Consider the following 14,079-nt stretch of genomic DNA (forward strand, 5'->3'; position numbering starts at 1 on the left):
ATTTGAATCTGATTTGGACTGACTTCTAGTGTATGCTATTCTTTGAGCATGACACTCAGCGTTTGTATGTCTAAAATTTGGTTGAATTGTCCATTGATCTGTAAGGTTTAGCTTTTTGTGATCTATTGATTGAAGTTTGTGGTTTTGCCGAAACTCTCTTAACAAATGGAACCGATCTATGAGATGATGAAGGTCGGACAGACCTAATTGGGGATGGATCAGGATCATTATTCTCGTTAACCGAAAACTCTCTGATGTGGTCTAGGTTTTTGATAGATGCTGCTACTGCCTTGCCTTAACCATTAATGTTCGCTTTTGAGGTTTCCACAAGTCTAATCTGAACCCGTTTTTCTTTAAGATCTTCGTCACTTAAAAGTGATGCTTTTTCAAAGAATTTTGAATTAAACTTATCCAAATCCATAGAACCTTGTTTTAATTCTTTAATCTTGTCACAAACCTGAGCTGCATGATCTTCGGATTTAAACCTTGCAATAAATTCATCAACAAGTTTTTCAGGATCAAATTCCTTATCAACTACTGCATCATCAAGGTTTTTCTTGAAATATCTAACGCTAATATATTTGAGACGTACTCTTTTATTAGAATTTGCAAAATATTTTTCGACCCAAACTAAAGCATCTCCGACAAAAATTTCTGACAAATTTTAAGTAAGTTGATGGGATCAATTGAATCATATTTTCAATGTGCATCAAAAGCAGCAATTAATTGATCTGCAATTTTTTCAACATAAAGCAAATCTCCTGAGTTTTTATTTCCGAAGAAGATTTTTCCAATTTAAATAATTTCACCTTTTCCAAAAGTCCTGTTAAATTGACTTTTTTCTCTTTTTTGTCTTTCAATATCTGTCTCTGGTTTATACTTTCTAGCAAATAGTTTATAAATTTTCATTTTTTGATTTTTTTTTTCACTGGCTAATTGGAGACGTCTAGTTGATTAAGTTTTTACATTGGGATATCTATTTGAATCATTAGTATTAAATTATCTTCATTTAAATATAATCCATAGGATTCTGTATATACATTTGTTTCAACTTTATAATTCTTAGTAGGTATTATGGGATTTAAATTTTGTATAAGTTGATTCAAAAAAATAAACGATAAATCTAATTCATTAATTATTGTTTTGATTTGATTTTTATTAATAGTTACTGAATTATCATTAGGTAAAATGATTGAAGCAGATAATGAAATTTCATTAAATAAAGGTCATATAACATGATGATTTGTAACTAACACATTTGATTTATATAATACATATGAACCCCAAGTATATTTATTCAAAAATTTAAATTTTAATTGGAAATATAGATGATAAAGTTTTTAAATTTGTTGTGGTACTGTCAATTGAAAATTCATTCCATTTTCGAAAATTTCAAAAATTTTTAAAATGAATGATTATTGTTAAATCACCATCACCACTTATTTATTCTCAAACTACCTAATGTTAAACCAATAATTTGATTATTTATAGAATTTATAACTATCCTACCATTCATATTATCTAAATAATTAAATCACATAATAAATAATCTCCATGATTGAATGTATTTATAATATGAGAATAATTTACAAGATTATTGAAAATAAATGGATCTGTTAAATTGAATGGACTAGATATTATTTTAATAGATACACCAATTTTGAAGCTTTGATCTAAATTTAAGTCAACTAGTTTCTTATTTATAGTCGTTGAGGTTGTTAATTTTAATAATGATATTGTTTCCTTAAAAAATTGATCAGATGGGAAAATATTAAATTCATTTTTAGAAAATTGAAAATCTTGATTTAATTCTATTTCTTTTAGTATTTTAATTTCATTCCATTGACCAATGGTTTTGGATTTGTTGGATTCATAGTTCAAATAAATTTTATAGTCATATATATTCGGTTTACGATTGATCGTTAGTACGATGATTCTTTCTTGTATGTTATGAGTATACCTGATGATGCATGTATGGTGTGTTTAACTTTTGATAGATAATAGGACTGGGGTGTCCTTCATTTTTCAATGCAAATGGTCTTATACAAGTTCGACATAAAGCTTAAATTAGTTAAATTTCATTGAATGTAATTTGATTATGCGATTAGGTATCTTACGCTTGAACTTAATTCTGGTAGTCTATCACAACTTATAGTTAAATCATGGCGCTTGTGATGATAGCCTTGATGATTCTAAATGGTATACCCGTTCTAAGTAGTTGAATATCATCTAATTGTCGTTAGTTAGTTATCATCGTAAGGAAGCAGGAAAATTTTCTTTTTCGATATCCAGTCATAACGAGCTACTATACTTTTACCTCATGGGCTATAGAGTTTGTACCTTTAAACACTTTATGTCTAACAAAAAAAAAAAAAACGAGACAAAAAATTAAAGGTTACTTCATCGGCCGAAATTTTTCAACATGAAACATGAAAAATTTAATTTCAAAGCAATAATTCAACAATATGACAAACTACCCATAGGTAGACCCCATACACTCTACACATTAGTTTAAATTTTTAAAGCTGTAATGCTATTTTCATCACCGTGAGAAGTTTTAAGAAGCGTACCATCATGAGACGAATGGTCAAGATGTTGTATTTCAACTGGCAGATCAAAAGTATTATAAAATTCACCATGCAATAACATCAATGGCATAAATACAAATTGAAAATAATGGTTTATCTTGACAAATCAAATAAAGAACAAACAGAATCAAAAGCTCAAAATGCTGAATTGATTCGGTTGAAATTAATGGTTTTAAATTTGTTGGATTAATAAAATTTATTGTTGGTTCATCTTCATCTTCATTTAATTCTTTTAGAAAATCTTTTAAAATTATGCTATGTTACTAATGTTTTAAATCCTTTTATTGGTGATTTTATTAGATTTGGTGTGTTTCCCAGTTAATTGATAATCAAAATCAGGTTTTACGATAATTGAATGTATTTTAGAATCTTTAAAAGAAAATTCTAAATCTTACAGACTGGTCTGTTCCAATTTTGGTTAGAGCTACTTTTGACTTTTTTTGGAAATCTAAGCCAGATAATGTTTTTGCTTAGTTTTGTCAATCCACATGAGTCAAAATGATGATGGGTAAGAAAACAATGTTAGAGTCACCAATCACTTCATCATTAATTACAGAATCATCAACTACAATATCATTAAGTACAATATACAATATGCAATATCATCAACCAAATAACTACAGAAAGTGTAATTGAAGGTGTAGCAAGTGCGACTGAAGCATTAATAAATGAACTCGGTGATTAAACAAATTCTGTAATCATAGCGGCAATAATTTAATAATCGTAACTGATAAATCAATTCCCACATTCAGATAGATGTTTTGCTTGACGAATTCCTGAACAATTTTATTTCCATTGATTGTCCGAGGATGTGTTGATATTGTTCTCGTAAATTCGATAAACCTTTTGATTTATGGTTAGATTTTAAAGATTAGTTTCTTAAAATTTTCAAAAAAGAGAAAAGAAACATATTCTTCTCAGGACGTTTTCAAAAGGGTCAGAACAACCATTGTGTCATGTTTGCTTTATACATTCTTACTTTTTGAATAATGGCATAGTTTCTATATATTTGAAGGGTTTTCAATGAAGAATTGTTTTTTTTTTAAATTTCCCGTTATGAAAAATTATACATGAAACAAATCAATTGGTAGCTAAGTAAATTTTACTTTTATCAAAAATTTTGGCAACACTTTTTAATACAACATTATGTGTTTATGAACCATTAACAATCATGATAATCCTTGAAGGATTTAGTCCCAATGCACCAAAAGATACCACTATTTTATCACGAAACATTGAAAAATGTACAAATATTGATTTGCTAAGAAAATTTGTTAAAAATGATATTAGCTGCCTTAGTGAATTAAAATATGACGACAAGTCAAAAACAAATTTAACAATAGCAAAATTAAGAGGAATTCAAGATATTGATGTAATTGGAGATAAAAAAGCCTGTATTTGTATTAGAAAAGATTCAAACGTGAAGATTTTGAAAGATTTAAATGTATATTCCTTAAGAAATCTGATTGGTGAAATTAAAAAGCCCAAATTAAGTTCAATAGTTTTCGATCCAAGCATTTTACTCGAATGTTGCCAAAACTCAGTTGATGCAGGAGGTTTTTTCAATGCAGAAATTTTTTTATCACGAACATCTGCAGCAATTATCGAATTTGATAAAAGTGAAGTATTAATTGTTAATACCTATGCACCCAATACTAATATCAGGGATAGAAATGATAAGACTCAATATCATTATTTTAAAGATTTAATTACTTTTTTAAGCAAGTTTGATAAGGAAATCTGGTTATTTGGAGATCGTAATGTTTTACCAAGTGTTAAAAATGCTATGATCAATAATTTTCAAATATGTGATCAGGAAATGGATGTCATTAAATTAATGGACACATTCAACAAAGATAAAAAACTAATTGAAGTCATTAAGTTATTATGTCCTGATGGAATAATTATCACGAATCACAATTATGTAAATTGTCGCAGAATAGACGCAGCTTATGTTCCAGTTAGTAGAAGCGGTCAAGTTACAAAACTTGAAGTAATTAGAAGTCCTAGATATGGGACTCATGAATCTATTATTTTACATTTAGGTGAAAAGGTAGTTCATTATAATGATGAAGAGTTATCAAAAATTCAATTGATGAATAAACTGGTAGTTGATCATACCAAAGTGGTAGAAATCAGCTGTTCATGCAGACATTATACTGGTCAAGTTTTAAAGGATGTATCTTCAGACTTAGTCGTTAGATCTGGTTCAAAGGTGTTTGAGATTCCAGAGGATTTAGTTAATACCAATGTCGTTCCAGATGGGTTGGGCTATTGTTACGGCTTAGGTATACATTATGCCTTTTTTGATATAGTTGTAATTCAAAGTAATGCTTTTCAATCTAACTATATTAATGATCTTGATGCTGACCAAAGAAAGGAAAATCCAAACGGAATTGGTACAATTAGAGTAATCAAGTTTTTAGAAACTGATTTAATAGGTATTACTTCAATGATGAAAGTAAGATTTAGATCACAGGGAACTAGACAGGAGCATTATTTCAATACCAAGGCCGAATTTATAAATGATGGTGTAGAATCAGCACTTCGTGGAATGTACGTTCCAGCCGCAAAAGCTTATAATTTAGTGATTCAATTTGGTTTAAATGACTACTTTGTCAATCTCAATAGAATTTTTGGTTTATCGGAATTTAATTATCCTGCTAATGGAAATGAGCAGAAAAATGATCCAGTGTTAGATGTTTACGGCAATGATATTAGATTTTATCTTAATGATATCGATTTCATTACAGTATTGATTGATAGAGAAATGATTGCAATCGATCCCTTATTAAACGCCTTAGGTTTGGATACAGATGCTGCTTCACGTATCATCAGACATAATATAACTAATTTAGAACTTGAAGATATTAAAACGGGTATTTTCGAATACTTCATGCCTATGAAATATATAATGGATCTTATAAGTAATGCTTTTAATAGAACCACTGAACAAGTAGCTAAAGATATAGAAAAATTGTATCCATTGACAAGAACAGATTTTTCAGGTGAATTTTCTGCAGGTTTCAAAAATTGCTGTTTGGATATAGTAAATTCATATGGCAATAGGGAAATAAGTGAAGATGAGCAAAATGAATTCATTTATTTTCAAGAGCTCATTATATTTAGATCTGTCGCTCGAACTAAAGAAAACTATATTTGTCTTATGGATTTGGTTAAATGGAAAAACAAAAACCTATTATTAGCATCAAATGGTGGTACGGCTGCTAGTAGAAATAAGGCATTTTTAGATAGAAACAAGATGGATGTCTATAATTACAAGAACAGGTTCGTTTTTGATCATACCAAAAATTTAAAAATACATCAATGTAGAGGATATCATGGCTATACACAAAGTGTTGTTTTTATTCCCCTCATGGAAGCCAAGCAAGTGGCTAAAAGATGGGGCTTGACTACTGAATTAGGTCCAATTCTTCATACTAATTTATTGGAAATGCAATTCATTCAAGAATTAACTGCCGACTACGACTATAATGAAGAACTTGATATCGATGTTACATTCTCAGGACATGGACTTCCAGAAAATTATTATAAGTCTAACAACGTAGCAAGAAATATAATATCAGGTGCCATACATTTATCGTCGGTAATTCTGGCAGGTGATTTGCTAATCAGCAGCAGAATTAGAGCTTATTGTAACAAAGTGCCTGCTGTGGAAATTAAAAATAGAATGGTCATGGTTACTTTAGAAAGAGCTAGATATTATGCAAACTACTTCAGAGTTCCACCAGCCGCCGTGTATCCTGCTTTACTTGATTTCAAGAAGTACAAGAAAATTTTCAATGAAAATAAAGAAAACATAAGATACTAAATTGGGTGGGCTTGGTCTGTAATCGAATAATGCTAGTTAAATACCTATTTATCACTAATATAATTTGCTTAGATTTATTTTCTCTAAAGTAATTAAGCTTAATTTTTCGATAGTTCGGAATGCGATATTAAACTTATCAGCTAAGATTTTACTAAAATGACAAGGCTTGTTAAAATAAAATCAAGTAAAACCCATAATTCAGCTGGATTATTTTGCAAAGGCGTATCAATTACTATTAACCAATTCTTCGTAATATTACCGTATACGATAAAGTCAATTTCGGATCCGGATTTTTTATCCTATGACTGTCATCAATAATCACATTAGATCGTTAAATGCTGCTTTTAAAATGGAGACTTATAAAGTAGTTCCTAAAAATAGATATTGTCGTCATTATGCTACTGTTGTTAAAGAAGAGTCTGATAATAAAAAAACTGTAGAAGAGTCATCTGGTTGGTTTGGATTTGGCAAGAAGGAGAAGAAGACAGAATCAAGAAGAGCAAGTAATCCTGGTGGTGAGTTTGATGGATTATGGGTTTACTTATATCCAAATAATGGTGTAAATTGTTATTCACCTGCTTGGTATTCAATTAGAGTTTTACCACTTTCTGCCACAAAAACAACATTACAATATGATATATATACCAAGAAGGGAATAAATGAATTTGAAAAAAAGGAATTTGTTGATTTTTTACAATTAGTTGAATTAGAAGATTTTGAATTATGTCAATTAACTCAAAAAAATTTAAATGAAGGAATTTATAGTTCTGGTTATTTACATCCTGAAAAAGAAAGAGGTGTTTTGTATTATCAAACTTTAGTTCGTGATATGATTAAAGAACATTATGAATTAGAACAAAAAAATGATGGAAAACCAATTGATCCTGCTTCAATTCAAGCAAATCCAAAAAATAAAGATATTTTGGAATTAGAACAAATATGTCAATCATTAGATTGTTCTAGTGGTACGGGAGATAGTAAAATGGATTGGTAAAACAACTTATATGGTTGTATTTTTACAATAAATTTTTAGTAATACAAATATTTATTAAATTTCAAACCTATTTCTTTTCTACTACAGTATTTACGCGAATCAAATACCTTCACAAGCCTTTAAATCTTTCAAATATCTTAACAAACGAACAATTTCTTTTCCTAAATTAGTATCAATAGTAGGAGCCAAAAAAGTATCTAATGTTAAATTAATATCAGGTATAATTCTAGGAAATGCATAACAATCAGTTAATTTTTTCATTAATTCAGAATGTTGATTATCAGTTTCTTCAGAATCTTCTAAATTTTTAGCAATTAATGCATTATCAACTAATGAATTTACAACAATTAATGCTTTTGTTAATGCAGATGATAATATTAAATGTTCCGCTGATTCTCTTGGAAATTTACCAGTTTCTGAAGATAATGCAACAACAATTCTTGCAAAATTTCCCAAAATTAATTCTCTATTATGCAAAATCCAATATAATGTTAATTTATTTAATGGAGTATTTAAATCTTCAACTGGTGCCATATCAATAATTAATTTTACACCAAATAACATTTGTGATACTGTTGGTGCTCTAATAAATACAAATTTTGAAAATTCAAAACTATTTGCATCATATGGTATTATACTCATATATAATTGAAAAGCTCTTGTTAATAAAATTCCAGTTTTAAAATGTTTAAAATCTTCTTCTCCTAAATATAATTGAATTAATTTTCTTGTATATTCTTGATCATATTGTGATATAACAAAATTATTTGTATAACTTGTTGTTAAACCTAAATTTAAACTTCCATTCATAACTGCTTGTAATAATGATCTATTATATGGTTCTCTAACTAGTAATTTAGTAAAAGCGTCTAATGCAAATGAAAAATAAGTATGAGTATCTAAATTACATCTAGGTATTTCCCATTCACGTTTAATTTTTGGTCCAAAACTAGCAATTAAAACAAATGATAAAAATGCTTCTTCTAATGATTGTAAATGAACAAAATATGATATATTATTTAACATCAAAAGACAATCTTTTAATAAACATAACCTTTTTCTACTAAATTGAAATTTTGATCTATGAGTTGCAATTTGTTTTATAATTGAAAACAATAAATCTTTAAAAATTCTATTTGATGCCATTGGTTCTTTATTATAATCAGTAAATGAAATATTTCTTAAAATCATAGTGATGGTTATTAATTGATCAATTAAAAAAATTTGATCATCATTAGCACTTTTAGTTTGTAATTTACTAAAATGATCTTTATTTTCCCATTTAAAAATTTGTAATGCAGTATAATAATCATCTATATGAAAATGTTTAATTTCATCATTTTGTGATGTTGGAGTAGATGGAGTTTGTGGTTCTTCCAATTCAAATAATTCATTAATATCATCTTCGTCATCAGATACAATTTCTCCTGTTAATGAATTGACAACATACAGAATATCTTCTCCATGTTTATTATTATCCCCAACGTATTGGTTAAACATTTCATCAATTTGAGTTTGTGAATCCAATTTTGTTACATCCGGTTTGATAATATCTTCACCAGATGGTTCACCATTTATAAGTTTATGTAAAACTTCTTTACCCAATCTACTCAAAGAATCCAATAATTCTAAACAATCAGTAATAGCAAAAGTATAATTAATATCAGATGTTGTGACCAATAATGTATTTAATGCATTTACAACTTCCGAACTTTGAATTCCATGATCACTTTTGATAGACATGCATAAAGCTTGAAGGTTGATTGCTCCTAACTCTGGTGCAAATAAGTATATTGGCTTCGTGACTTCAATTTCACCAGCTAATTGGGAAAGATCTTTCATAGTATGATTACCATGTGTTTCAATCATTCTTTTAAATGGTACATAATTCTTTAAAACATTAGCTTCTTCTTTTGAAATTACTTGTTTGATGTTGGCGATTGAATCATGATGAGCATTTTGAAATCCTGCTTTTTGTTGCTGTTGTTGTTTAAGCTTTTGTTGTTGGGACAGAGGATGTTGGTTTTTCTGGTTTTGTTGTTGCTGTTGAACATACTGTTGCGGTTGTTGAAATTGTTGTTGTATTTGAGGTTGTGGGGGTTGAAGTTGAGAACCTGGTGTAAATTGAGCATTGTGTTGTTGTGGAACTGGTTGTTGCTGTTGTTGTTGTTGACCGGGTTGTCTGTATTGTTGATTTTGCATGTACGGAGAATTTACCATTGGTGAATCATGATTAGAAGGATTACTTGCCCTTGACAATTTTCTTTGTTGTGGAGTTGGCGCATTGCTAATCATTGGACTTTGATGTGTTGGAAGAGATGTCATTGGAGTAGGGACCGTCATACCTGGTGAAAATGATTGAGTTTGTGAAGAAGCAGAATGTTGTGTAGGTAGTTGCTGCTGCTGCTGCTGTTGCTGTGTGATTTGTTGATTCTGCGGTACTTGTTGTGGTTGTACGTTTTGTTGTTGTTGATTTTGTTGTTGTAATTGATATTTTTGTAAAATTTGAGCTTGAAATTGTGTTTTTCTTTGTGAAAGATCTCTTTGACCCGCAGGCGTTGCTTGGTATTCTTCATATGGTAATAAGTTTGTCGCATAACATTGACTGACTTGTTGATCAATACTTTCTTTAACCCCGGGTTCTTGTAGGTTTACACCTTCATAAAGTCCCATTTTTGCACCAACTAATGCCCATGGATTTTGTGGTTGTTGCAGAAGATCCATATTTAAAAACCTTCTCAATTGTTGAAATCCTCCCAATTTTTGGCATAACATATAAAATACAAATAAATTTACGCGCTTATTTCTGATAACAATCGGTTGTTTTATAGGTGTTTTTCTACGCTGCATGAAATCAAATAACAAGGTATGGAATAATTCAAAGCTAAGTTGAGTGTTCATTGATGGTTTATGAGGTATACGTTGCTGTGGTTGAGTTTGCTGTTGGGTTTGACCTGGGATTGGTTGTTGTTGTTGGCCGGGTATTTGCTGATTAAGATTTTGTTGTTGTTGATTCTGATTTAAGTGCATCTGCTGAGTAGGTATTTGTTGTTGAGAAGGAATTTGCTCACGTGGAGGTATTTGTTGTTGAAATTGTGGTGGGAAGTTTCCCATATTAGGAGTGTTCATATTTGCCATAGGAGGATTATTTTGTATAGGAGTTGGCATTTGTGAAGGGTGCATAGGTGATCCATGAGTCGAAGTGTTTGATTGCTGTTGTTGAAGTTGTGGGCTTTGACTCAAGTTCTGATTTTGACCTTGCGATTTGGCTTGAGCTTGCATTTTTTGTCTATATATTTGTTGTTTCATCCTCATTAACATTTCCTGTTTATTTGAATTCATCTGCAGTTGAGGTTGTTGTTGTGCTAATTGTCTCATCATCATGTTGTTAAGATCTATTTCTGATGGTATCTGTTGTTGTTGTGATTGTTGTTGTTGCATGACTTGCGGCTGTTGAAAATTAGACTGCATCGGACTTTGCTGAGGTATGTTACTTCCGCCAGACTGATGTGCTATAGATAATGGCAGTTGACTAGATCTTGATGGTTGTTGTTGCATCAGATTTTGATTTTGTTGCATTTGCATTGGTGGTTGCGATTGTGTTGGTACTGATATGTTTGGTTGAGGTATTTGACCTTGATCTTGATCAAATATAGAATTCAAAAAATCATCACCAGAATTATCCATATAGTTGGAATCGCTCAACCAATTTGGATTAGACATAACGAGTGATAGGTGTATTGATTAATGATATTGGGTGCAAGTTTAATTATAGATTTTTATTTAATTTCGTAGATATATTTATTTTCTTTTTGAGAAATTCGGAATTCAACGCACGTGACTAAGCAAATAATTACCGGCAAGTAGATTCACTCTACCTGCAAGTTAAGCAAGAGTTTATGATATTACATATGGATTATTTATAGTTTACTCATTTCGACTGATCAATTATTTTATTCATCATTACTGCCAAAAATTATACCAACTTTTATGTAATTTTTTAGATAAAGCTTTATAATGTTCCATTTCTCCCCAACAATCTCTACCCCATTCACAACCAGCCATATTAACAACAAAATCATGATCTTTAAAAAAATATTGAGGATCATCAGCTTGATCTGAACAAGCACCAGGAGGAAAAGCATTTATAGTTCTTAAAGGTAAAAACCCAGTTCTTTCTCGTATCCAAGGTTGTGTTGAATATAAAGTTTCTAAAGCATCTTGTTCTTTATGTTCCCAAGTCATATGCATTTGTTCATACATTGCTGGATCCCACCATATATCTAATAACATTTCTGACCAAGCAGATCTTCTAATTAAAAAAGAACCTAAATTAAATCCACCACAATCTTGAGTTATAATTAAATCAATTGGTTTGTTATAATCAACATATTGTAAATCAACAGGTAATCCCAAGGGATTAAAATTAGTTAAAGTTCTATAAGTTGAATTATCTAAATTATTTAAAAAATGATTTTCTAATGAAATTTGAGGTTCCATTATATATGTATGTAAATCTAACCACCAAAACCATTCAGTTTGAGGAAATTGTCTCATTGTTTGTTTTAATATATCAACTTTTTCCCAACTTTCTCTCCATTCATGAGAATATCTCTTTTTTATCGTCATATCTTTTATAGTTAATCCATATCCATGTTGTTTTGCGTAATTTTTCTTATTTGCAATTGAAGATCTTTCAACTGACCATTCTTGAGGTGATTTCCATTTTAAAACTCCTCCTCCTTCATTAGCAGCTAATATTATAACTACTTTTGGAGATGATGTTTTGAAATGTGGAATGTAAGGTACATTTGTAAATAAAGATAGACAAATGAAAGTTATTAGTATTAGTACTAATTTTTTATATTTAGTTATGAAATTAAGTAAAGAATCTTGTACTGATGAATATGATAATGAATTTGATGATAGTTTTTCGTAACTACTTGGTTTGAAAGGTCTTTTTGATTCGGATTCATCCAGATAATCATTTGTATAAGGTAAAGCAAAACTCCCACTCATTACTTTTGTTGAAAGTTTGTGATTATTGGGGATAGGATCAATTCCGCTGTTCTAGATCTGTCAAGTGACTCTAAATTGTTGTGGTAGCTAGATTCTGCTGGCTTGATAGTTCACAAATTATAGTGAATCAACTATTTGCGTTTCAGTGATCAATTGAAATAAAATATTTTATTCCAGTTTTTGTAAACAAAAAGAATATTAATTTTTTTACGTGTATTCTATTAACATTAAGGCATTATACATTTAATTAAAAGGTCATCTCAATGGTAATAAATGTTGTTCTAAACATTGTTGTCTACATAGAGGACATTCAGGATTTTCCCTAATCCAATCAACTATACAATCCCAACAATATAAATGACCACAATTTGCAGCTGATGGAGTTATCATTGGTGATAAACATAACATACAATTTCTTGAATTATCTTCTAAATAAGGTAATTGTTTTGAATCGTTTAAATCTATTAAAATTTTTGAATCGAAATTTTCACTTAATTCATTTAATTGTTTAATATTATCTATTCTTAATTCAGTATTTTGATCTAGGGTATTTTCATTGATAGTTTTTTCCTTTGGTGATTTTTCATTATTTATAAGATCATCGTTGTATTCTTTTACTTTTAGCAACATCTCCACAAGGAATTGTATGATTATTAGTCCACCAAGTAGTGAATAATTACCTCGTTTCATTTTTTCTGGTTCTTTATGATGTCCAAAGGCATACCTCAATCCAAAAAATCTCTTTGACAATGAATAAAATTCACCTTTGAAATAGAATATAGCAATGTGGAGATTCAATAGTGTATCGAGAACCGAATAATAATTTGATAAAAATTTTATGATCCAATTACTAGTAGAGTCCAGTTTTTCATCGGTTTTTGATAATTCAAATTCTTGTTCTTTTTTAATCCTCAAATACTTTATAAATCTGTTTATCAAATAAGGCACAATTGCATATGATACTAGAAATCCCAATCTTGGTAAGAATCGAGGTAGCTTTTTACCGGATTTAGTGACATATATTAAATCAACATATTCTTCTCCTAAAGTTCTTGCACCTATTAATGATGTTAAACCTATATATATTGCTTTAGCTAACACCGTGATTTCTTTTGAGTATGTATTTACAAATCTTTGACCTTTTAGAATTTGGAATAAATCTTGTAGATGATCTCGGTATGATGATTCAAAATATACATCTTTCTGATGTGCTCTTACTAATTCAAGGTGTTAGTAAATATTATACGATAAGGGCGAATTAAATAAACATTATAACATACCAATTGTAGCAGCGTCAGCAAAAGGTAGTTGCTTTTCTTGGCTCATTTGATTAGGTTATGACTTATTTATGTGAGTTTTGTAGTATTCTTTCTTGATGTATTTCTTAGTGATGTAGATTTTACCCCACGGAATTAACTTCCTATTTTTTTTCAACTAATATTGTCTATTCGGTGAGAGAACAAAAAATACATAGACTCTAATTAATACAAAAGAGTTTGGCATAGGGTATACCACCAAACTTCAAACAAACGAGATATGAATAGACAAGAAGAATCTATAATCAAAATGAAAAACATTGAACATTTTAAAATATATAATCATTCTATTATAGACGAGAAATTGTGGTTCTGAATTTTCAGATCCAT

General features: G+C 29.6%; 6 protein-coding genes across 6 annotated transcripts; 2 read left to right on the forward strand and 4 right to left on the reverse strand. All coding sequences in view use genetic code 12, as the record gives it.

Annotated features, from left to right (window-relative positions):
• Positions 1-295: 295 nt before the first annotated feature.
• On the reverse strand, positions 296-2,576 carry KGF55_005359 (uncharacterized protein; the record flags this gene model as incomplete). Its single annotated transcript, XM_051760364.1, has 4 exons — positions 296-639; positions 1,632-1,940; positions 2,118-2,139; positions 2,571-2,576. 4 exons carry the CDS (start codon positions 2,574-2,576, stop codon positions 296-298), a joined length of 681 nt encoding a protein of 226 aa, XP_051611901.1.
• Positions 2,577-3,759: 1,183 nt separating this feature from the next.
• KGF55_005360 (uncharacterized protein) lies at positions 3,760-6,420 on the forward strand (the record flags this gene model as incomplete). Its single annotated transcript, XM_051760365.1, has 1 exon — positions 3,760-6,420. The coding sequence occupies one exon, from the start codon at positions 3,760-3,762 to the stop codon at positions 6,418-6,420; it is 2,661 nt and encodes an 886-aa protein (XP_051611902.1).
• A 301-nt stretch (positions 6,421-6,721) lies between these two features.
• On the forward strand, positions 6,722-7,414 carry KGF55_005361 (uncharacterized protein; the record flags this gene model as incomplete). The annotated part of the gene is made up of 1 exon (XM_051760366.1): positions 6,722-7,414. One exon carries the CDS (start codon positions 6,722-6,724, stop codon positions 7,412-7,414), a length of 693 nt encoding a protein of 230 aa, XP_051611903.1.
• Positions 7,415-7,513: 99 nt separating this feature from the next.
• Positions 7,514-11,137, reverse strand: SWI1 (Swi1p; the record flags this gene model as incomplete). The annotated part of the gene is made up of 1 exon (XM_051760367.1): positions 7,514-11,137. One exon carries the CDS (start codon positions 11,135-11,137, stop codon positions 7,514-7,516), a length of 3,624 nt encoding a protein of 1,207 aa, XP_051611904.1.
• A 240-nt stretch (positions 11,138-11,377) lies between these two features.
• On the reverse strand, positions 11,378-12,433 carry MNN10 (alpha-1,6-mannosyltransferase; the record flags this gene model as incomplete). Its single annotated transcript, XM_051760368.1, has 1 exon — positions 11,378-12,433. The coding sequence occupies one exon, from the start codon at positions 12,431-12,433 to the stop codon at positions 11,378-11,380; it is 1,056 nt and encodes a 351-aa protein (XP_051611905.1).
• A 255-nt stretch (positions 12,434-12,688) lies between these two features.
• KGF55_005364 (ubiquitin-protein ligase peroxin 10) lies at positions 12,689-13,759 on the reverse strand (the record flags this gene model as incomplete). Its single annotated transcript, XM_051760369.1, has 2 exons — positions 12,689-13,650; positions 13,714-13,759. 2 exons carry the CDS (start codon positions 13,757-13,759, stop codon positions 12,689-12,691), a joined length of 1,008 nt encoding a protein of 335 aa, XP_051611906.1.
• Between the last annotated feature and the right edge of the window lie 320 nt (positions 13,760-14,079).

The sequence above is a fragment of the Candida pseudojiufengensis genome, assembly GCF_024610245.1.
Source record: "Candida pseudojiufengensis strain CBS 10847 chromosome Unknown scaffold24, whole genome shotgun sequence".
NCBI classification, from domain to species: Eukaryota; Fungi; Ascomycota; class Pichiomycetes; order Serinales; family Debaryomycetaceae; genus Lodderomyces; species Lodderomyces pseudojiufengensis.